Source organism: Drosophila melanogaster, chromosome 2R (assembly GCF_000001215.4).
Source record: "Drosophila melanogaster chromosome 2R".
Classification (NCBI taxonomy): domain Eukaryota; kingdom Metazoa; phylum Arthropoda; class Insecta; order Diptera; family Drosophilidae; genus Drosophila; species Drosophila melanogaster.
In genome coordinates, this window is record NT_033778.4 from 23,657,015 (window position 1) to 23,681,485 (window position 24,471).

The 24,471-nt window shown below is 47.3% G+C and overlaps 1 protein-coding gene across 12 annotated transcripts; it reads left to right on the top strand.

The window, feature by feature from the left end:
• Positions 1-552: 552 nt before the first annotated feature.
• On the top strand, positions 553-23,830 carry Pde8 (Phosphodiesterase 8). Of its 12 annotated transcripts, none has more exons than NM_137970.5 (20): positions 2,286-2,338; positions 3,380-3,519; positions 8,280-8,873; positions 8,937-9,021; positions 14,962-15,074; positions 17,272-17,328; positions 17,400-17,605; positions 17,790-17,849; positions 17,917-17,971; positions 18,093-18,191; positions 18,341-18,451; positions 18,525-18,694; positions 18,764-18,974; positions 20,034-20,174; positions 20,235-20,333; positions 20,391-20,639; positions 20,701-20,923; positions 20,988-21,145; positions 21,204-21,474; positions 21,533-23,830. In NM_137970.5, the coding sequence occupies exons 3-20, from the start codon at positions 8,607-8,609 to the stop codon at positions 21,673-21,675; spliced, it is 2,718 nt and encodes a 905-aa protein (NP_611814.3). In that variant the 5' UTR covers positions 2,286-2,338; positions 3,380-3,519; positions 8,280-8,606; the 3' UTR covers positions 21,676-23,830.
• The last annotated feature ends 641 nt before the right edge of the window (positions 23,831-24,471 follow it).

The window sequence follows — 24,471 nt, forward strand, 5'->3', positions numbered from 1 at the left end:
GGTTCCCTTTGGCTCCAGACAAACATGTGTATAATGTGTTTAATACAACGATTGTGTGGCTTTTTAGTACCAGTGTGGCAGTGTGCCACACGCAACAGTTGTTTTTAGCGGGATGTTGCGGAGCATGAAAGCTGCTCCTGCAGATACGCAGATACGCTTGCGCGCTGGCGCGATTTGTTGCCTACTTTTCCGGGCAGGCCAGGTGATGCCGCTGCCGTTGACCATTTCATCCCCCTCGATGCGGACTCCGATTCGGATGCCACCCTTATCGGCGGAGCTTTTGGTATCTCAACATTTGGCGGGCATGCAACAAGCGTGTTGTATCTGTATCTGTGCCCGTGCCTGTATCCGTGCTCCTATCCGTATCCGCATCTGTAGCTGTAGCTGTAGCTGTCTCTGTATATGTATCTGTATCTGTATCTGTATCCGTGCGCAACATATTTGCTCAGCCTCAGCTGCTCCGCTGCTGCTCAACATAAACGCTCGGCTGGAGGCACGAAGATGCGTGACGAGCGGCACTCGACTTATGTACCATTTGGCACACTTGAGAGTTTTTAGTTCGGTTTCGGCAGAATTGATAGATACACGCAGCTCGCAGCGCGCACACCACAGCCGTATATTTAGATATAGATACACACACACAGCCACACGCACTGGCACTGGCACACGGACACAGCGATTTCGTCCCGCTTTCTGGCCAAAGCAACCGACTTTGGCTTTGGCTTTAGCTTTAGCTTTGGCCCACATCGTGTCTATCTAGTGCCATCGGGCATCGGTTAAAGCCAGAAGCTGAACCGCAATCACAATCGCGGCCAGCACGCTTTTCCAGTGGGAAAACATTTCGGCAGTGAATGCACGTTGATTTTTTATCGGTCCGCTATCCGCAATCCGCCGTTGTGATTTGTGCTTTAACCCACAAACTGTCCACCGAACTGGAGTGAACGGAGGTCGTGTTTTCCGTGAAGGTGAAGGCCTCTAATCCTAAGGCTCTGTTGGCCAGGTAAACCAATACCCCACATCCAACTTAAAGCTGTGTACATTCCCGGCCAGAGAAGTGCCATGAAATGGCTCAAATTTAAGAACAAATAATGGGTGGCCGACGGCTTGTGGCGCCCAAGCTTGCCTCCTTTTTTGTGGTTCCTGGCTAATTGATAGTGGTGTCTGCAGTCGACCGATAGAGGCACTTGCCCTGGTCAAACACAAATGCAATTACAATTACCCAAAGAACAAAAACAGGCAGCAAAAATCCCATTGCTCATATAAGCTCATCAAGAAGTGCTCATGTGTACGTGCGCTCGCTGTGACTGTGTGTGTGAGTGTGTGTGTTGGTGTGCCTTTGCCGGGGGCTCAATCTCTATAAAGCTGGATTCTGGTTGCGTGCAGACTCCATCTGGAGTGTAAGCACTTGCCGGGGGCTCGGCGAACGAAGGAAAAGCCGTTAATGTAACGGCCACAACTGCGATCCTTCGTCCTGTCAATTTGCCTGGACAGCTCCTGGATGGCAGCTCTTCAGCTGGAAAATCCCACATCCAATATCCAATATTTGCTGGCTCTGCGAGCGAAAAGTAGTGAAGTAGTGACTCACGGGTTCGCGATTTATTTGGGTCAGCTTATCTTACGATGCCATAAATGATTCATTGGCTTCCGTTATTATTATTATTTTAGTCCAGTCAGTCGTAAGCCGCAATGTTTTGCGGACAATTGCTCGGTGGCCAATTCGCCTTAATGATGTTTTAATTTCAGTCATTAAAAGATGCGGATTCCCTAGTTTGAAGTGCGGTTACTTGATAGGAAAGTCCTCAATCGAAGTGAAAACAAAACAAAATGATGTTCTATTTTTATATTTACTTTGGGATTTATCTTGAATTTGTTTTTCAATTGCACATTACTAATATACAAATGACAAATTTTTGTAAATTATTCACATTTATTTAAGAAATTTTCTGAAGAACGTTTAAGATTATATATCCTTTTAAGACATCTGATAACTTATGTTGACTTCAAGATACATATGTTTCTGTAGTTCACTCAGTTAACACAGTTTTCCCTACTGTTAAGTTATAAGAGTGCTTACTTGTTTGCTCTCTCGCTGTTATATTTAAAAACAGCGGCTAATCATACAGTTATTACTTTACAAGCAAAGCTTTTCTTGAAGCTCTTCGCTCTCCGCGCTCTCCGGCTCTCTCCGCCATTCTTCGGCTGTGTAGCTACTTCAGATTCTTTCGAAGCCAAGTGCAGATACAGATACTCGCGATCGTCGCTTGTCGCTCGCATTCGGCATTCGGACTCGCATTCGGATTCGGATTCGAACTCGTACTGGCGGCACTCGCACGAATTTGTATCTCAGAGATTGTTTTAGTTTTAGTTTTCTTCCCCGCGATTCTTCTGTGTGTTCGCGTTCTTCTGGCCTGCCTGCCATTGCCATTGTTTCTGCTTCTGCTTCTGTTTCTGCTGAATTTCGTATCGTAGCGTATCGCTGAGCGAGAAATCAGTTTGACGTTTTGCTTTGACAAGCAACCGTCGTCGATCGGGGATCGTGAATAGCGGACTGCGGACAGCGGATTGCGGATTGCGGATCGCGACGCGGATAGCGGCTGAATCTCGTGAATCGGAATCTTGGGCGTTCTTCTCTCCCCTCCTCCACTCCTCTCGCCGCCGGCCGCACCGAGCAGAGTTCTGAATTCTGTAGGAGTAGTATACCACCACCCAAGAGCACACGTTGCACCACCCGCTGACCACCGAAAATTCGGTTATCTCCGTGGCCGCAATAATCGACAATCATATTCCCGATTTGTGATCAATATACATGTAGCGTGTGTGTGTGTGCTGTGTGTTGTGCTGTGTGCCATATATCGGGGGTGCGTGTGTGCCGTTCAGATTGAGTGTTGGCAGTAAATGTGAGCCAATTGTATCTCTCAGATACAGATACGTTGGCGGTAGGAGCGTTATCGGCGCTACTGCTGCCGCTGCCATAGCCGCAATAGCTCCTACTACTGTCGTGACCGCGCCATTGTTATTATTTTTAATGCATTGAATTTGAGTTTGCAGCTTACAACTCGCCGTGTGGATACGAGTATATGTAGTTAGCTATGTGTATACATATTTTGCAATATCTTGTGCGTCAACGGCAACAGCAGCAACAACAGCAACAACATCCGTTCTATGAACGTGACCCCCGCGCATTAAAATAAATTCTAATTTGTGGAAGAAAGAGCAGCGAAATGTTTTGTTATTGCGAAGAAGTGCTCGTGTGTGTGCGGCAATATTTATTATGAGTGCGTGTGTGTGAGTGTGTGTGTGTGTGTGTGCGTGCGCCTGCCCACCCTCTACCCACTCCACCCACTCTGTGCTCATGTGTATTTGTTTAATTTATATCTAGAGTCTAGAGTCTGATATAAATATTAAAATAAGTATAAGAAGCGGCGCACAGCTACGTCTGCCCGCCTATGTGCATAAAATATCACAAGCAACAGGCGGCCAAGCAACAACTACCAGCTGAACGACAAATTTTTGGTTTCGGTACGTCAACAGATAATGTATTGTATATGTACGGCGGGGTTGGACATACTACTATATTTTGGTCCACGATTCGCCCAATTTACGGCGGTCCTTCTCTGCCAGCCAAATACGAATCCGTGGGTGGGTAGGTTGGTTGACCAGCTCCCAAGGAGCACATGTATCCTTAAGATACATAAGCTATGGCTATACAGAATCACCTTGGCGGCGGTGGCAACGTCCGCTGTTCGTCCTCGAAAAAGATCATAAAATCGAATGAAACGTAACGAAATGAAATGGAATGAAGCGAATAAAAGCGAATATTTTCATGCAACTGGCGTGTCGCAGTTTTCAGTTTAACTAGCCCACCTGACCGCCGCCGAGTGACTTCTTATAGGCGCAACGCAGGCACATAAAAAGCGCTTGAAATTGGTGAGCAATGATGCCCATACTGGTCGTCATAAACAATGTGAAAAATATCATTTCGTACTTATAAACAACAGGAGGCGATAAGTTTGCAAACTGCGTTCGCATTTCGCCCCATTCGTGTTTTGCATTTTGCATTTCGCATTTCGGATTGCGCTGCTGGCCAAAAATGTAGCAGTGGTGTTTCTATTTAGTTTCTATTTCGGCCACATCCCGCGCGGACTGGCCCATTTCGTCGATTATCTAATGGTATGAGTACGATATGAGTATGATTATGAGTATGGGTATGGGTATGTGTACGTTTTCAGTACGTTTTCACTATCTATGCGATAGGCTGTCGCCCAATCAGTTGGCTGGCTTAATTAATTCCCGATTTTAACTGTTTATTAAAATGGATTGTTATTGTTGTGGCGTTGGCGCGGTGCTTTCGCAGCTATTGTTAACAGCAAATAAATCCGGGCTGCTCGCGTGCATACTGATTGGGAGTTTTCAAAGGGGCTACACATTCCATCCGTTCGAATGTTTACTATGACTGGGGTTATGCAATGCAATGACACCCACTCCCACTCCCACTCCCACTTCCAGTACCATCACCCACTTCAGTCAGCCGTAAACCGAAAGTGCCATGGTGTCTGCAGTTCGTCCAACTTTATGCTCAATGTGCCATTTCATTGTATCTGCATCTATGTATCTGTGTATCTGTGTATCTGTGCATTGCATTTGCATTTGCATTGTCAACTGGGGCAATCAGCTCCGCATAGCGCCCTCTCGCTCGCTTACGACGCACGCCGTCCCTGTCTAATCTTCCAGGTTGCGACACTTATTCCCTGCTCTCCCATTCCTCCATTTTGTTATATCTCACTTGAGATCGGCATTTGAAATGCAAATTCAGTCCCCATAGACATTGTAAGCAGTCGCAGATACATACATACATATAGGTCCTCCACACGCATACATGTGCATCTTGGAGTGTTCTTTCGTGTTCGTTATTAATTAGTGGCGGTCCAAACATTCCGCCTGTAAGCGATTAGTAGCTGTTCCATTGTGAAGCCCCAAGGTCCACGATCGCCAGCGTATCTCGAGGATGCTAGAGCTATGTAGCTACATATGTACATACATATCTGACACTTGTGACGCACGTTCTGAACATGAAATTCATCGAGAGACCACCCTCAAGGTTTTTCATCATTGGAGGACACATACGAGATAATAATGGGCCATCAAATTGTATATGGACTGCCACTTTTGGGCGGGGAAATTCATATTTGCAACACGTTTTCTTAGTTGCCACACTTTTTAATTGGTTTTTTTCTTCAGAACGTTTTCGATTGGAGGTTCTGAGATTAGGCAGAATTTTAGTTCGTGATAAATTGAAATAAATCTGCTATACACTCAACCAACAAAAAAAAAAAAAAAAAAACAATTTAAAAGTCAAATTGTATTTTTCGTTGTCGCATTGCGTAATTAACTCCTAACTGTTTTTCTAGTCGTTAATTTGAGAAAAGTGTCTTGAAATATGGCAGGCCGTAAACTTAAATACTCCATTTCAACACCTGACTTCGAGTCAAATTAGGCACTTGTAATGGATCTCGAGTCGAGTCGAGTCGAGTGCACACATCGAGCGGCCGATACATTATTCGGCATTTGTATATATGTACATAGTTGTCGATCGGATTCCAATTCCAATTCAGATTCCGATTCGGATCCGTGTGTGCATGCAATGTAAACAGAAAGCCGAAGTCAAGCGATCGGCAGCTGCAAAATATCAGCGTGCAAAAACTATTAGATACAAATTCGCTAGAATGCGAATGCGAATGCGAATGCGAGTGCGCCATGCTCCATGTTCATCATCTTTTTTGGTCTCGGCCAGCTTTTTCGTATATGGCCCGGCTTCGGCTGCCAAATACCTACGTTCTTGAGTACATATCGGTAATCGGTAGGAAATTCTATTAGGGGCTCTCGCACTCGCACACTGCCGTCCTGATGATGCTATTATCCGAGTGCCCACAAGCACCTGCATACTAATAGCTCCGGGCTGGCTGCTGGGGCCAAGCATCCGTGACTGGCTGCATCTAATGAGTTGACGTTGCCGTCGACGTCGGGGACCGCTAATAGAATTTGGCACTCCTTGGCACTCGAGCTTTTAGTTGCATACCGAGAGGCGCCGCACAGGAGCTCGAGGCCCCGATAAAGTGCACAGCAAGGCACACAGCCTGGCCGAGCAATGGGGCGGCTGAGCAATGCCAGCAATATCCCATCTCGTCCCGGGGCGGCGGTAAACAAATTATGCTACGTTCACGGCGTTCGTTATTTATTTGAAAACCTAAATGAGCCTGAGTGTATGGCGAAAGCCATTACTTGTTCATTTTAATATGGTCGGGCTAAAAATAATTTGTTTAAATCAACAAACAAACCATAGACTGATGTGTACGCGGAGCTGATTCTCGACATCTCTATTGTAGTTTTCTCATTGCTAGAAATGTGGATGAGTTTGCTTGGAGCGGCATCGAATGCTGCACGGAGAAAAATGTGGGAGGAACTTAGCTCAAAATAAGCGTGACCTTAGCTCGCAAAATAATTTGGACCTTACTTTAAGAGCAAGGTCACACTGCATATAGATTAAAGTGCCTGTGCAAAGGATTGGAGTTTGGCATGGCAAAAGTTAGCCTTTAATCATTTCAAATTCAACTCACAATTTTCTCTGATATTAAAAATTCCAAATATATGACCAATTTTAGTGACATATCTCTCTCTCTCTCTCTCTGTACTCATGTTGCCATTCCTCTTCCTTCGCTCGCCTGTCTTCCTGTTGGTGTCTTCTGTTGTGACGCCTTTTGTCTTTGGCCCCAACAATGCAAACGGATTCAGACAGTGGGACGACAACAAGTGTCCTTATGGATGTGAATGTGTTTATGTACGAATGCGAATGAAAGACAGCCTTTCGCTTTAGCAAGTCAATCAACGTCGCCGGGGATAAGGACTATCTTTCCCTTCGGATTGTTTTTCCTGCCCCAGAGAAGCGACATAAGACATTTCACTCGCAGACTTGATCTGTTGAGGCGAATGGCTCCAATTGCCACTTGAAGTGGGTACGACTTTTGGTGACTAATCTGAACTGTGCTCCGTATTAACTACTTCGTACTCCCTACTCCGTACTCCCAACTCCGTATCAGTTGATTTGCTTCTTTCGCTTTCGTTGGGGTTTTATCTAAATATTTAAAATTGGCTAGCAGACACGAGCCAGCGACATAGGGTTTTTCTATTTGCCTGCCCCAAGATAAAGCCGACTGACAGCCGGAATGAGAACAACAGGGCGACATCGACATCGACATCGACATCGCCATCCACAAACCCATTCCCATCCCCTTTCCCTTCCCCTTCCCCTTCCCCTTAACCATTCCCATCGATGTCAGAGATATGTACCCGGCGCTGTATTATATATGACACCCACAAATCCCCACAAGTCAATTGTTTGATACGTGCCTCCGAGGGTTCAGACTATCAGGTTTCGTCAACTTTTCGGGACGCGAACTTAATATGGCAGACAGGAGTCGTTGGCGAATGGAAAACGCAAATATATAGCACCGGCTGGGCATTATTCATATGCAGCGAGCTGGTCACGTTCAAGGGCCCCTGTTTTATTATTTTCTTCGTTTTATTTTCGTATTTTTCTCGCCTTGGCTCCAATAATCATTGCCAATATTTGGGCTTTTATGAATTTATAACAATCGCCAAGAGTTTTTGACAATTGTGCGGGTGCTCTGTCCATATTCGATGAGAGTTTCAATGAAACTGCGACACGAACTGGCTTTCGTAATCGAATTAAAATACCAGATATGCACTGCAGCGCGCATTTATCACTCTGGCTTATCAATGTCAATTAAACTAGTTTAACTAATTAAGCTGGGAATTATCAAAAAAAAAGAGGAGCGGGAAGGTCCAAAGTTAATGTAGGTCAGTACGCACTAGGCTACTGAATATATAAAAGTTAGGGATTGAGGGGATAGCTGACACATCTACTTACATAAAAGGAGGTTCCATTAATGAGACGCTTTTTAGGGCTTAACACGCTCCTGCTCAGTTGAAGTGCAAGGTTTACATAAATAAGTTTATTTTAGAGCCTTCCATTATATTGTTCATATTTAGGACTGGTTGTTTAAAAGCTAATTAGCTAGGAAACAGCGGGTAATAAAGTTATATAAAATGTGTTGTTTGCTTGATTGCCTTTTTAATGGATTTAAGACCTTTCGCGGACTTACGAAAGCAATTCAATCTAACATGCAAATCTGTTAGCAAGCCCATTGCACTCGCCTGGTATTCCAATTAACCAACACCCACTTCGCTCTTCCCTCTTGCAGTTATCCGGATCATGTGACCAGTATCTCCGCTGGCCATCAGTCAATCAATCAGCAGACCGCAGCCCAAAAATGTTTCAATTATGTTATCGCCAGCAACAACGACATCGTCCAGAATCGAAAGCATCGAACCAGAGCAGCAGCAACCACAAGAAGGCAGCCGCACTGTCCAGGACGAAGGAGTAAGACGTGCAATTCCGCAAAGGCTAAATCCGGATACGGAACCGGAGCCCACTGCAAAACCGAAATCACAAGGCAACCAAGAGCAATTTAGCATAGCAACCGCAACGCAATCAGCCAGGCCAGGATCAGAAGCAGGACTTCTTAGCCATGGGCTGTTCTCCGAGTACTTTGCCCCCCGCCCCTTCCGCTGGTCAGACCGGCGAACGAGGATCCCTGCCGCTGGACGCCTCTGAAAAGGACGAGAGCCGCCTCTTCTGCATCAAGCTGCGGCGCAGCCGCCTGCGCCGCTGCAGCTGTGGGGGCGTGACCTTGCAGCCCCCCAGCGACGGGAATGGCAGCACGGCCGGAGACAACCTGTGCGGCCAGGTGCTCCTCAATCCGCTGCAGACCAAGAGCGAGGCCGACTACGAAAAGGTAACCCAATGCGCTCGGCCAGAGCCCCCGTACTCCCGGTGTTCACTTCTTGTCTTCCACCAGCTGAGCACCGGCAAAAAGGACTCGATTGTGACGGTGGCCGCCCTGGGCAACTTTACACACAGCGTAGTGCGACGGGCCACTGGAAGTAAGTAGAGCAAGTAACTAACGCTAAGATTTGCTCCAAGTAGTAACCCGATATGGAAGTGCCAACATCCTTTCATGCGCCGAAATAATCCACCGCCTTGGTTCTCAAGAAGGAAGCAGAAATAGTTTGGAAAGAATTTTTAAAAAGTTTGAATAATTTATTCGTGGCCATTTGAAAATTGCTTGTGTCTTTGATGGTTAGGTTGCATTTTTGTTAAATCGATTAAATGGAGCTTGATATTTAAATCGCTTGTAACAATTAGTCTGAAATCATTAGAGCGCTTTGATATCGTTTCTCTGCGTGTTTTTTGCTATATGATACCTCGGCAGCATCATTTCCCTCCGTAATACCCTCTAATGCGAGGAGTCGGTTACCTTCAATACTCAATAGAGGGGCTATCAAAGTAGATAAGGGCTGCGATTGAGGAAATCTGCTTGGGCTTTTGCTTCTGGTTCTGATTCTTCTAATCTGAAGTGAGGCTACTCCACCGTCAAGAGGTTCCGCTCTGCTGTTTGATAGTACTCGTAGTAGTGCTTATCAATGGGAATCTCAAAAGCGGTTGCACATTTTCTTTTCTTCAGATTTTCTGATGATTTACTATGCTCCAAGCTATAGCCAATCGACTCAAGTGGCTGTCAAAACTAATGCTAGATAAATGGGGATTAGGATTGATTAGGAAATATAGGATTTTTAGTAGTTTGTTCTCCTACACCTTTCATTTGTAATGTAGGGTATCAGAAGTGCTGTGCAAGCTAACAGCTTGTCCAGGTAACTCGATCCCAGACTCGTAAGAGTCAGCTGGCGCTTGTCGGGGATCCAAAGCGCAGCTGTTTTGTGTCGCCGTCCAATTAACAGATTCCCGCTCTCTGCCGCACTCTCTCTCTCTCTCTCCCTCTCTCTCTCTCGCTCTGGCTGCCCCTTTCAGTGGAGCCGTGCCCAGAGAGCGCATGAGCATCGGTGAAACTTGATCGTGCTCAGCAAACGGATCGGGATCGGATTGGGGTGGAGAAATCGGAGAGCCGGAGAGCGAGCTTCGATTGTCAAAGCAAAGCTCGCTCTTTCCGAGTGACCGCAACAGCTGCTCCCCAGTTGTGGAGTCAGTTGCTGTAGATTCTTTCGCCGCGACGGTTGTTCGGTCGCAGTTGCAGTCGACGTCGCCGCAACATACATATGTGAATCGCAGTGCCCGTGCCATATAGAATCGGAATCGGCGGCTATATAGCCAGTGCAGAAGTAAGGCGCTTGATGCAAGTGCCGAATAAAAAAGACGAGACCGCCAGCTGCAAACTGGTCGCCACGAATCGCCATCTAATGCAGCTGGAGTCGCTTGAATTTGGCCAAGTCGTGGCTACGGCGCACAACATGTATAACATATAACCCAGGGCCAACCAGTCGTCGATCCAAAGCGATTGCAATTAAAAACGCATAGAGCCGACTGAAAATCATGTACGCGCTGAAATTCGTTGGCTGCATTCGCCCGAGGTGGAAAAAAACAGCTTAGCGTGCTCTAAAATACAACAAAAGTGTGCATAGCCGCGCACGAATATAAAAAAAGTGTTAAAAATCAAAACAAACTTCACAACTAAGTGTGCCAACAACCGCGGCAGAAACAGCAAGTGTAGCGAGTAGCGATCTCTGGATAGATCTCCGATGGTCTCCCATCGCCACCACATACGCAGATACCCCCCCACCCAGAGTAACGCAGATCCAGCCTCCAGCCTCGAACCACCCCCCAAATTCAGAGCACCATTTTTGACCCATTGATGGTTGTAGGTTGTCCGAATAACGCCCTGTGAAAAAGCCTCAATTAATATGCAAAAATTCACATGACAGTATCTGGTTTTCTGCCACTCGCACACAGCAGCCGTATAAGAACAGAAGGAGAGCGAGATCGGCATCGCAGTACGACGAACTCGCACTTCTCTTTCTGAATCTCAATCAGAATCTGAATCCGAATTGAAATCCGAATACGCATCTCAGTGCGAGCCCGATTCCGAAACCGAGCCCCCGTAAACAATGGATCGCACACGGGAATGGCGCCAAAACATCAATCACAGCCAAAGAAAACAAACCGAACGATCCGTCGAACGATTCGACGCTACTCGATTCATTATAGGCGGCTAATCCCACGCGTCAAAGTTCTGCAGTTTATCAGCGTTCCCCATAAAATGGGAAATTGAGCGATGACGCCCGCGTAGCCCGTGGTGACTACCACGACTTTTGCGATTCTCGCACAATTCTTACACAAATTACGTATAGTTTAGCCGCCACGTGAAGGTATAGAGGCCGATTAGATTACCCCCGAACAGAGAGAGAGTACTCCCTATCAATATGGGTTTCCCATTACCATACACCGCTCCTCTTGCGGCCATATGTCCAGTAGTCCAGCCGGCGGCTATCGCTGAGTCAAGAAGATCGGCCCAGATAGGCCCGCCTGGCCGATTCGATACCGACTTCGACACAGGGCCATTCGGTCATTCGGCCATCCAGCCATTCAGCTAACCAGCCAACCAGCCAACCAACCATTGTAGCCCTCAGATGTAGATTGTGCACGCGTTGCGGCCTATCTGTAACTGTATCTGTATCTGGCCGTTTTTGTATCTGCATCTGGGCAAGAGTACCTGTATCCGAACCTGTGCCGTATCTCGACGCACACAGCCTAAACATCTGAATACTATGAGCAAACTTGCCTGATATTATCTTATCACAAATTAATTGGTCGCCATGACAACGGCCCAAGGCGCAAAAGGCCCCAAAACCGAGGGCCCAATGCGATTCGGCCAGCGGGACTGACCGGGAGCCCCTGCTAATCCGCTCATAGAATTTGAGTTGAATTTGCCAGTGCTTTTGGTTGCGATGGCATTGCACCTGCCTCTATAACGCTAAGCGCCTTATAAGCGCACCCAAAAGTATCTCACGGATTGCCGCTAACAGACCGTTAGCTTTTGCCGCAGCGCACATTCGCTGTCACCATCGCCATCGCAGTCGCCATCGCAGTCGCAGTCGCAGTCGGTGCTCGCAGTCCACTGCCTCTGGCAGTTTGAAAATCCGTGCGAGAATTATCATCTGGCAAACAGTTCTTCATACCGGATTAGAACGGACGTTTCGCCCATTCCGGCTCGAGTTTAATTCTATTTTCCATATTTTTTGTTAGCTGCGCCAGTTTGATTCAGGGTTTATCCCCCGCAATTTCGCCACTCGATCGCGTGTGCAAGTGAAGTTAGGTAGTGTTGCTCTCGGGCGAACAAAAAAAAGTAGATGCGCCCGCGATTCCCGCCGCTCTGTGTGTGACCCTGTACTCTGTACTATGATTAGGAGTGCGAGCCAAGGCAGTAAGTAACTTGGAACACCAAGTACGCACTACGTGGTGCTGGGTCCAGTTTTTGAGGTGCTCCCGAAATTCAGAGACGTCAGCGGCTGCTGGCCGCCTTTTATCTAAACAATTTATCGATTTTCGCTTAGATTACACCACCACCCACCAACGGCCCCATTCCGCTCCACTTTACTCCCCGGCTGCTCCGAAAAATAACACCAACGATAAGATACACCCGACCCATTTGAATAAGCGCAAACATACTGTCCCCACGGCGTGTACAACGCACACGGATCCCGTCCGCTCGTGGGTACAGCCATGGGTATGGGTATGGGTATGGGTATGGGTATGTACTGGGCACAGAGACCCATACTCTCCACTACTTTCCGTACTTTCCCCGGCTAGTTTTTGTTTATGCCCCATTCCGGCGGCTATTTATATTAAGAGTGCTGTGCTGTGCCGTGCGCCGTATCTGCTGGTCTGTGCGTATGTAGTGGTGTGCATGTGGGGCAGTTTATCATTACGCACTAATTGTGTGAAATCAATGCCGCAGCCAGATAAACAAACTGTTGCACATAAATGACAATTAGCATAATGCCACGAAAGTAATGCGAATTTGTGTGACTTCATTTGCAAAACACCAAGAAAAGCGGTAGTGCCAAGCGAAGGGAATAAATAAATAACGAATAAGCACAACAGCACAAACAATGATAATTTCCAGCCAACCGAATTTGGCTGGATCGGCGACGACCACGACCACCACAACCATCAGCAGTGCCCATGTGAGCCAGGAGGGTACCATGCCACTGCCGTTGCCTATTCCCGTAACCATGCCCCTTCCCAACGCCGGCACTTGCAACTGCGGGGCAGTTGGCGTGGGCGTGGGCGTGGGAATGGGAATGGCCCTGGGGGCCAGACAGTGCCCATCTCCAGCCGTGGATCCGACGACAGCAACGGCCACACCCACGTCCACGACACCAGGCAGAGATTCATTAACGCGTCCGGCCTCCGAGTCCGAGCTGAATGTGGGTAAGGTTCCTCCGCCGTCGCCTCCACTCTGCTGGGGTCAAAGTGGAGTTTGATGATGCGGTTAACATGCGTGTCCACTGGGGAGTGACTTGGGCTGGCCGAAATGATGATGATGATGATGAAGACGCCCTCCTGCCCAGGGGTCTTGGCAATTAAAAATCAGCATGAAAGTTTCTTCATCACCTTTTCATCTATAGTAAATGTTGGCAGCTAAGCGAATTGCCACCAGCTTGTGCAGAAATTTAAAACTTTAGGCAACGGAGCAAGATGTGAAAAGTTATGATCGCATTCCCCAGAACCAAGTGCATGAAAATTATGCATTCAAGAGGTGAAAAACATTAAAAAGACGAGAGCTCAGTCCGCAGAGCAAAAATGAGTGGATTAGTGGGAATTAAATTGAGTAGTGGAAGAAACATAATTAATTAAAGCACAATCCACTAAACGTAGTTTAGTTGCAATAATAAGTGCTTAGCAGAAAATTCCTTTTTAATAATTGCATTCACAAAATATAAGCTCGTAAGTGAATGACTGCATATTGTGTGTACTGAAGGCATAAATTGGCATTATATTCTTTAAAATGTCGTAACACAAGTATTGTAAATAATTTAAATAATGCATACTTAACAAGAAAGCAGCCTGCCATGTGGATACTCCTTATCAACTCGAAAAAGAGCCCTCAGAACAAGACCCAAATGCCTTGTTGATAACTTTAATTTGCTTGCAGGGAATCCGTACAAAAGCCACGAACAAATTTCGTTACACAGAAAGTTTGTTTGGTCAATCATTTGGGGTCTTAAAAATTGTTTGGGCCTAAGCACACATAACTTGCGAGAAGCCGCAGAATTTTAATTTCCCCCAAACTTTTGCCAGGCAACTTTGCTTGCAGAATGCCTGCGAAGGTATGCGGGGCTCCCAAAGCTTCAATATGGATTTGAAATTCCCTACTTAAATATGTACACAAACTTTAATGCGCTGGGAATTATTGAAGGTTGAACAGGTCGATCAATTGGATTGCAAGTTTCTTTTTTTTTCTTCTTTCCTTTTCATTTCCTCATGGCATCCTTTTCGCAGGATTCTTGTTTAGTTTGCTCGGCGCAGCATAAAGCAGCATAAAGTGGGTTGTTGGAAGGCCGGACCTGTTTCTCATTAAGTGAAATACAATTTGTGCGGCTTAGTTCCTCGGGGGATCCCCCGTTCGGTTGACAGATAGGAAGCCCAGGCTCGAGCGCCGCCCCCAAGGACCTTTGTACCCTTTCGCCGGCACTCACACACACACACACACTCTCGTGCGTGTGCGTGTGCCCGTTTATAAAGTGTTTCTGAAATGCCAACGTTTATAATTAAATAAAACGTGCAACAAGAGGAATTAATGTGCGTGCGTGTCCCTGTCAAAGTGTTGGTAACTGAGTGGTTGCTTATGTGTGCGTGTGTTTGTGTGTGGTGACCATTCATTTTGATTGTGGTCGTGCTGTCGACAGCCCCCAAGTATGCAGCGCCTGCGAGCACCGAAACGCTCGGAAACGTAGCATACTTTTCAGGGAATTTTCCTCGCCTCCTAACGCTTTTCCCCTCTTCTAACCGTTTTCCCACATACGCAGGCACAGGCACATCGGGCACCAGTTCATCCGGCGGGAACAGCCGTCCAGGTCACCGCAAGTCATCACTAGCCCTCGCTCTCACCCCGGAAGATGAGCCGATGGACGTCTACCAGGTGAGTCTGCCAATTCACACACTGTGACCGACCATTCAGTGGGTCTGGGGGTGGTGATGGGTGGTCGGGCGATCTCAGCCACATGGCTGTTACGTCTTTTGATAAGGTATCTTATCACGGGCAACACAGTTTATATGGCAGCGGGCCGAGCGGAGAGCGTTGCGCTTTTCGGTTTACATTCCGCTTTAAATAGCCGCTCGCGCACACCAACGACGCGCGCGAGTGTGTGTGTGTGTGTGTGTGTGCTTGTGTGGCTTGCCTATAAACAATACGCTACCAGAGAAATCAAATCAATTAACATTGAAGGTGGGAAATCAAAAGGCAAAGAAAGAGATTATACCCTCGATCAACGCGACTCAGTTCATTCCGTTTCAGTTCGACGTTTGAGCGTCGCGAAGTCGCTTACTTTCGACCACGAAACCTGTGAATTATTCAGAACTGATTCCGCATTGAATCACCCACCGATCGAGATACAGACAGCCGCAGATAGAGATACAAATACAGATACTGATACCGATCTAGATAGAGGCAGAGATCGAGATTGTCGCATTAGAGGACGGCGTGGAAAAGTTGGAAATGCCACTCGCGACGCGCCGCGTTCTCTGTTCCTATTCGTATGTTCGCGGAGCTTATGCAAACAACTTGTTATTGATCTAAGACATTGGACCTCAAGTGGCGAGTGTAATTGTTTTGTCGCTGTCATTGTTATTGCGCTACGGATTGCTTCGCCCCACTCTCTGCTCTCTGGCCAGTGGTCGTGGTCGAGTGTTGGTTTATAATTAGCAGAATGCGCAACTGCTTGCCAAAATTTAGCAAAGTCTTTCGCCGCAAGTCCTCCGCGAAGTCATCCTCTTCGTCGGCCGGCCGAGAAAATCCGTCCAGCGAGCCGGACTCCGATACGGAGCCGTATGCCATAGCCATCGCGGCTATATCCGATCGGAGTGGAGATAACCGTAATGAAAGACCAAGACCGCTGCCAGATGACGATAGCATTCGCAGCCGGCTGATAAGCGCTGCTCATTTGGATTTGGATGTGGGTTTGGAATTGGCCTCAGATTCAACGGCAGTGCCGGCCAACGGAGGCATTCGGCCAAAGAGCGAGGGCGCCTGCCCGGAAATGAAAGTGGAAACGATTTCGGCGGCCACGTCTCCGCCTCCGCCTCGGCCTCTGCATGGCACTTCAGGTCCAGTGGCCATTTCCCTGCCATTTGTGGGACGGAATTCGAGTAAAACGCCCGAGGAAATGGAGCTGGAATACGAGGCGAATGTGGAGGCCGAAAGTCGTGACATAATGACCCCACTGCGCCGCAACACAAGGCCGCTGAGCGTGTCCTTCGGCGGAGGAGGAGGACGCAGTGCACTGCAGCCGGAAATAGTCGAGGCCATACGCAGCCTGGACGTCCCGGCTCTCCGCTTGAACAATCTGAGCTTCGACGGGAGCACAGACCCGAAGGGGGAACGGAATCATGCGGAGGAAGAGCCCCTGACACCGGGCCACGACCATGAGGACTCGGTGGTCCTTCGGCGCAAGGTCAACTGCTTGGAGCGCAAGGCACATAGTCTGTACGAGCGCCGATTGCCCAGGGTGCCGAAACTCCATCTTCTGGTGGCTGGCAAGAAGAATCCACCGACGGAGGAGGAGGAGTTCCGCACTTTCCAGGTAGCTTTCCGCATTCAGCTTTCGTCGCAGGACCAACTTTTCCGCTCGGCACTGGCATTGGCATTGGCATGGCCATCAATCTGCCGCCTTAGTCGCGTCTTATGCCATGTTGTGATACATTTCCGATTACATTTTCATTCCTCTGATTGACACTGAGCCCAGCCCACCTTCGGTGGATTTAATGTGCTCGTATTATAAATCTGCAGCGCACGAGCGTGCCACACATAAGTCAGAATCAGCAGCAAGCAATTTTATTTTAATTTATCATCATTTAAGCGACACGAACGACGAAACACACGCAACGGACGTCCTGACTGGGGTATATACATGTAGATACAGATATATAGGGATACAGATACACAGATACGTCTGTACATACGCAATGCGAAGCCGGGTTAAGCCCTCTTATTTTGATGGCAAAGCCGGAGGAGCTGCAGATTTATATTAAATTTTACACGTTGTCTCACCTGTTCTGACACCATCCCCCCCTCCCCACCACTCTCTTTTCTTCCCTTCTCTTTTCATGTCCTGATGCAGCGAAATCTCATGGACCTGAAGTATCCAACCGTGCTACCACCGAATCCCCCACTTAAGGTAAGCCCTCCTCGGACCATCTTTGAGCATGGGACAATTCAATCAGTGCAATGGCTTTGACTCGCCCTTAGGCCCTTCTGGTTTTCCACAAGTCGGACAGCATCTGCGAGGCGATCACCGCGGCCTGCCAGCGCCACCAGCTGGACGTTACGCTGGTCAAGTCCAAGGAGGAGGCCCTGGACACTCTGCAGAAGTCGTACGCCACCGCCCAGTGCTACCACCTAATCATAATTGATGCGCGCTCCTCCAAGAACCTGGATGCGGAGCACATTGCGAGGTGGGTAGTGATAATGGCAGTGGTTTGGGGCAGTAAGTGCCAGATGTGAAATGGGTTTCGGGTCGAGTTTGGGCTTGGGCTTGGGCTGGCCACCAAACTTCTCGAAACTTTTCCATTTTCATAAACTTTTCACTTTGCTATAAAACTTGGCGTCTCCTCTTTTCGGTGCCTGCCGCCTCCACAGAACCATTCGTCACACACACGGCCACCATTTAACGACAATAATTGCAGTCTGCAAGAAGAGGTGAGTTCAGTGCTCAGTAGTTGGACGCCAATTTCCACTAACGACTTGCGCCCAACGACTTTTGCAGTTTCTTCGAAAAGGATGATGTGCTAATTGCTCTATTGGACGCTGGCGTTAATAGAGTAAGTTTCCGTTAATTGCCCCATCGGAGGAAGGGATCTGGTCGGGGGAAACAGCAATGGCAACAGCAACAGAAACCGAAACACATGCTACAATGCCACCTTGTGTCTTGTGTATTCACAGTGCGTAGCGGAGACGACCAACCTGGCCATGTGCAGTGTGGAACTGAAGCAGATACTGCACTCCATCATCCGGCCGCACAATGTCATGTCCACTCAACAGGTAATCTAGTTAATGCCGCACCGTCACTCGGCCATTCGCTTCTGCAAATTAATTCAATTAAATGGAAGCGTGCAAGCGCTGTCCTGCAGCCCAATGAAATTGTAAACCCGCACTGTATGTACACTCAATCCCTACACTCATCCCCCCAGGCCCTCTACACGGCTCTGCATCGGCTAAAGGAGGTGGTGCTCATCACGGACGACTTGCTGCGGATTCAGTACGCGAACCGTGCCACCGAGAGGCTGCTCAACATGCGGCTGGTAAGTGGGTCTGCGTGGGCGGGTGGATTGTTTGCGATTGCGGCATTAATGAGATTTCCGCGTTGGACAACAGGACGAGATCATTAGCAAGCAGCTGGAGGACATATTTGTGTCGGACCTCTCCACCATCAGCGAGCAGTGCAAGAACATCAAGGAGTTCGATGGCATCCTGACGGTGCGTCGCAAGAGCCAGGAGGGCATACCCATGCACGTGCGCGTCGTGCCGGTGGCCTGCATAGGCAGGTGAGTGACCATTCGTCCACCGATCCCCCCGCAATCGAGCGAGTCTAATTGGCAATTTTGTACCAACAGCGCCCCCACGCACCTGATTTTCAACTTTGATGTGCCCGGCGGGCAGATGGACTTCATAGCCACGCTGCCGCAGCCCAAGGAGGCGCCTCGGGGCTCCCTGCACTCGGTGCGGCGCTGCAGCTTTGATGTCCGCTCCATCGCCTCGGACGGATTGCGGAGGACGAGCTTGGCCAAGCTGACGTCGCTGCCACTGGAGGCACCCATCACTAAAGTATGACTCCGCTTCCGCACTTGGGTTGTGGCTGCAGCACGTTGCAACTTTGGGAGGGCTTTTTGGATTGCCTAAATTGCTAAATTGTCGTCCGTGCCTGTGCCTGTGCCGTGTGCCTCTGTCCGTCCGTGCTCCGTCTGTGTGTGTGTCCTGGTGACCAGGTGTCCTGTCATGCCCCGTAGCATATGCAGCAATAGCAACGGCAGCAGCAGCAGCAACTGCAGCAGCGACAGCAATAACATTAGCAACAATATTTGCACAAGCACATGCACACAGACCATCCACACCCGCACCCCACGACACAGGCACCGACACACACTGAAATCCGAAGGCAAATGCATTTACCGGATTGGAGTAGTGCTGACTTTGACCATCGGTGTTTCGTGACCAGCCAGCTCTCTGCTTTTAATTATCAAATTAGCCAATCAAATTTTCGCAATCGAATCGAAAGGGTTTAAAACCCAGCTCTGTTATAAGTGGCGCCCGAACAGGAACCTTAGTAACAAATGGCGCCCAACCAGGGACTTTTTACTGCTGTAGCATGTAATTAAAGATTTGCAAGCAGGAAGCACGCACACTCCAAGCTACCCAAATGTATTTGACGTACATAAAAAGTACCGACAATGGGTCATTTTTAACCCACATTGCTCCACTGTTCACCCATTTGAGCTCCTAATTTGTCATAACTTAATGCCTACTAATCCCAAATTCAACAGTAACAGCACATCTAAGCCACCATGTTCTTACATTGATTCTCTTTTTATCTCTTAATTGTTATGTTCTCTTTTTTACTTTTATGTTTTGTGTACTCTCGAACAATGAACCAACTCATAAAAAAAAATATTACAAATAATGTACCAAACTGTTCGTTCGCACGTTCGCTCGCTCGCTCGAATTGCTCGCTGTGCGTCGCTAACCAAATTCAAAAAAAAAAAAAAAATGTACAAAACCAACAAACACAACCGAAAATACCAAAATCAAATCAAAAACAAAAACAATATCAAACGCAACCACTGCGCACTCGCACATTAGATAATCAATTTACTATCACAAGTACAGGAGAATTGTTCGGCCGATGAGGCGCGTCTCATAGACAAGGTCTTGGAGTTCCTGAAGCGTGAGGGACTCTACAGTCCGCAGATGAAGGAGATACGAACGGACGATCCCATAGCCACCGATCTAATCGGTGCCCTGCTAACGGTAGGTCCACCAACTCCTGCCCATGGGATACATCTAACGCGATACCTCTAACTTTTCCAGGGTCCCAGCGTGTACTCATCGCGCCGCAGCTCGAATGACTCCATCATACGCACTGGCAGCTCCACGAGAACTGCCGCCATTGTGCCCGCCAAAATGAAGGTGGGTAGTCAGTTGAGGGTTCTCTTATCATATTTTACCATGTACGATCCCTTGCAGTCCAATCCCATCATCATGGAACTACTTGACGAATCTCTCAGCTGGGACTTTGATATTTTCAAATTGGAGGAGATCACCGACTACCACCCGCTGCTCTACCTGGGCATGGAGATGTTCCGCCGCTTCGACGTCTTTGCCACCCTGAACATCGATGAGAACGTGTGCAAGGCGTGGTTGGCAGTGATTGAAGCCCACTACCGCAAGAGCAACACATATCACAACAGCACCCATGCCGCGGATGTGATGCAGGTGCGTTGCTCAAAGCAAATCCTTGCCTTAACAATCTCATAACATTCGAATTTCAACATAGGCCACTGGCGCTTTCATCACCCAACTAACCAACAAGGATATGCTGGTGATGGATCGCATGGAGGAGGCGACTGCCTTGATCGCCGCCGCCGCCCACGATGTGGATCATCCTGGTCGCTCATCCGCCTTCTTGTGCAACTCCAACGACGCCCTGGCCGTTCTATACAATGATCTGACTGTGCTGGAGAACCATCACGCGGCAATCACCTTTAAGCTGACACTGGGTGAGTGTCTTCCTAAATCGATTAAACTCACTGGAACTCATGTTATGTGTGCCCATACTTCCAGGCGACGACAAGATCAACATTTTCAAGAACCTGGACAAGGAGACATACAAGTCGGCACGCAGCACCATCATTGACATGATCCTGGCCACCGAGATGACCCGCCACTTTGAGCACCTGGCCAAGTTCGTGAGCGTTTTTGGCGGCGAGGAGCCGCGTGATGTAAGTCACCATATGAGACACCTTAGGAAATCAGCTAGTTAATGCTTTCCATTACCAGCACAATCCCCAAACGGATGAGGAGACGTCCATACTCATGCGTCGCATGCTGATCAAAGTGGCCGATGTGAGCAATCCCGCCAGGCCGATGCAATTCTGCATCGAGTGGGCCCGCCGGATAGCCGAGGAGTACTTCATGCAGACGGACGAGGAGAAGCAGCGCCACCTGCCCATCGTGATGCCGATGTTCGATCGGGCCACCTGCAGCATACCAAAGAGCCAGATCGGCTTCATCGAATACATCATACAGGACATGATGCACGCCTGGGAGAGTGAGTTCCACGCGGCAGATCCTGCAGACCAGTAACTAATGACTTACGTCCTTTGCAGGCTTCATCGACATGCCACAGCTGATCACCTACATGCAGATCAACTACTCGCAATGGAAGAAGTACGACGAGCAGGGCGTCAACACGCTGGCGGAGATCATGGCCAAGCAGCCACCGGTGGGCAAGATGGCCAACTCCAAATAGCATACGGCCTTCCGGAGATTGTTCTCGGGTCTACTGAAGCCACTGCCGGCCCACGCGCCAGGTACCTCCACGATTGGCGAGAACGAGATGGAGGACGTGCTCTAGTGACGGCGTCGAAGGTCCTGCGACGTCTGACTCCGGACCCGCAGTCTCTCGGCCTAATCCTCCCACTGAAGTCGCAGCTCATCACGGCTTGACGCCCACCCGAGTCCACCCGCTCCCTGGACTGCCCCACACTTATCTCTGAACGGACCAACGGACTGGGGGCGGTTGGCCCGAAATGGGCGGCTGGCTGGCTTACGAAGTGGTGCCCCTGTGCGGTGTCACAAATGCGGTATCATGCAAAGCAAAACTAACTAAGGCAAACAAGTAAACAATTATTGGGCTGGACTCAAAATTAAATGTTTAAGATGCATCACAAGAAGCGAACTTTCTATTTCTATATATAACTATATAAACCATGTGAGTCTGTGTGTGCGTGAGTGTGTAAGTCCCTCCCTCCATCATCATATAAATGTGTATGTGTTTAGGCTAACGAAAGCAGACTTGCAGACTAGCAAAGTAGCATGCTGTGCTAGCAAGCTAGCAAGCTGGCAAGAAGTCCCACAGCATATTGACCAGATCATATGGCGTGCGCTCCACTGTACCTGGCAACGGTATAATGTATAATAACAGTATAACGGTTTTGTAGACCGTATAGCGGTACTACCGACCCAAGTGTTACAAGCATGTAGTTCTCTCCCATCATGAAGACAATCTCTGTTAAATACTGCGAGGCCAAGTAAATATAGTTTAATTGCTGTCCAAGTCAGATTCGTAATCGGATTCGAATTGGGATTTGGATTTGGATTCGGGTTCGGAACGAGTACGAGGCCATAGCATAGATGAAGACTATACATATATACATATGCACATGCGGGCGAGATCGCGGCAAGCACGATACATATATACATATATATACTGTACTATCACTAGCGACTAGCTGACCAGCTAACAACTACAAGTAAAACTGAAACAAACTAATTCGAATCCACTCTTGAGACATATGAAATCCTATGGGGCCCCTTTTACTACCTAATTATCTAGTTACCTACTTTCCTAACTGAAGAAAAACGCGAAACGATGAGCTATCCCTAACTAATACTATTAATGTTGTTTAGCTTTCTAAGCATACGGTATGAGAAATCAAACTAAACGCAAATGTTTACCAATTAAGTGAAATCCTTTTTGAAATCTTTTTATCTAATTGACTGAACAAATTACATATACATATATAAACCAGATCTATTAATACGAGTTGATAATACGTTCTTGTTATAACTAAAATGAAGAAATGAAATGGAAAAGCAAAATAATATATACAATATACATATATATACAATTTATACAACTTTTACGAAGCATATTATACATATATATATATATATATATTTATATATGTCATACGATATCGGCATTCATTCACAGAGTTACAGTAATTTGTATGTGTTACCGCAGGTGTTAATCCGTGCTTCAGAATGTTTTGATAGAAGTTATATACACGTATACAAGTCCCTCTGTCCCTGTCGACCTCCTGAACTGCAAACCAGCAACCCACCCACAACCAGTCTGCTCCACCCGACCAAAAACCACCACCCACCAGCCGACATTTTCCGTTCCCAACCCACACGTTCGTATCACTATCACTACTGATCACTTTAGGTCGGAAAAATCAAACTGAGCGATAGGAGAATATAAATGTATTTGCATATTCAATGTTGTTAATATGTGTGTGTTTCAAATTGAATGTATTGGATTAATCGCGTAAGTTACAAGAGCGCAAAAGTTGAATAAATAAAGCAAAAGCTGCTAGTAAAAGGCGAAAACAATTTACACGTTATGAAGAATATATGTATACATATAATATTTATAGATACGGTACTACTACTACATGTTTCACAACACAACAAATGATAAATCTTTACATACAACTATGTATATTTGTTACTACATCTGTTTGCTCCTTGCAGGTTAAGGATTATAAATGTTAAGATTTAGTCAAATTTATTGTAAAAACCAAACACAACAAAAAACAAAAGAAAAACAAACACAAACAAGAAACAAAACAAAACGCAAATAATACAAATAAAAATCCAGCAAAATGGAAATTATCTACAAAAGCCACCGATCCGAATATGGGGGATCATCGGGTCAAGGTTGTTGGCCAACTTGGCTCATTCTAGGCCAATTTGCGATTCTTTATGGGGCCCAACTAGTATTGCCCATTAGTATTTCATATTCACTTCGTCAATAATGATCTACCTATTCATTTGGTGCGAGACCCACCCTCTGTGAATGCAAACAACCTGTTATCCGTAGCTAATGACTGTCATTCTTCCAAATCCGACGACTGCCCAAATGCGTCTTCTTAATTTCACCTGGCCGCCTCGATCGAAAGGTAAACAATGCGAGCGTTTCCAGCCCGAAAACTTTCTTTCGAACGTTTCGGACAAAGAAAGTCTTTTCGTCATTCAATCTTACAGCACCATCGATCGATTCATGCAGCCCAAAATCGTGTCGCATATGTGTAAAAAACGAGTCCGGTTACGCGTTAATTGCATAATACCGCTTGGCGATTGGATGGCGATGGATGCGTGATATTGGGGCCAAAACTCATATACATAAGTGCTTTTGAACAATTCGAATTTGATTTTGACAAGTTAGTTGGTAGACATATCTAAGGCTATTTCGCAAAATGCTAAAGTCACCGAAGCAAGCAAATAGTGTTTATTTTATATTAATAAACCTACGTTATAT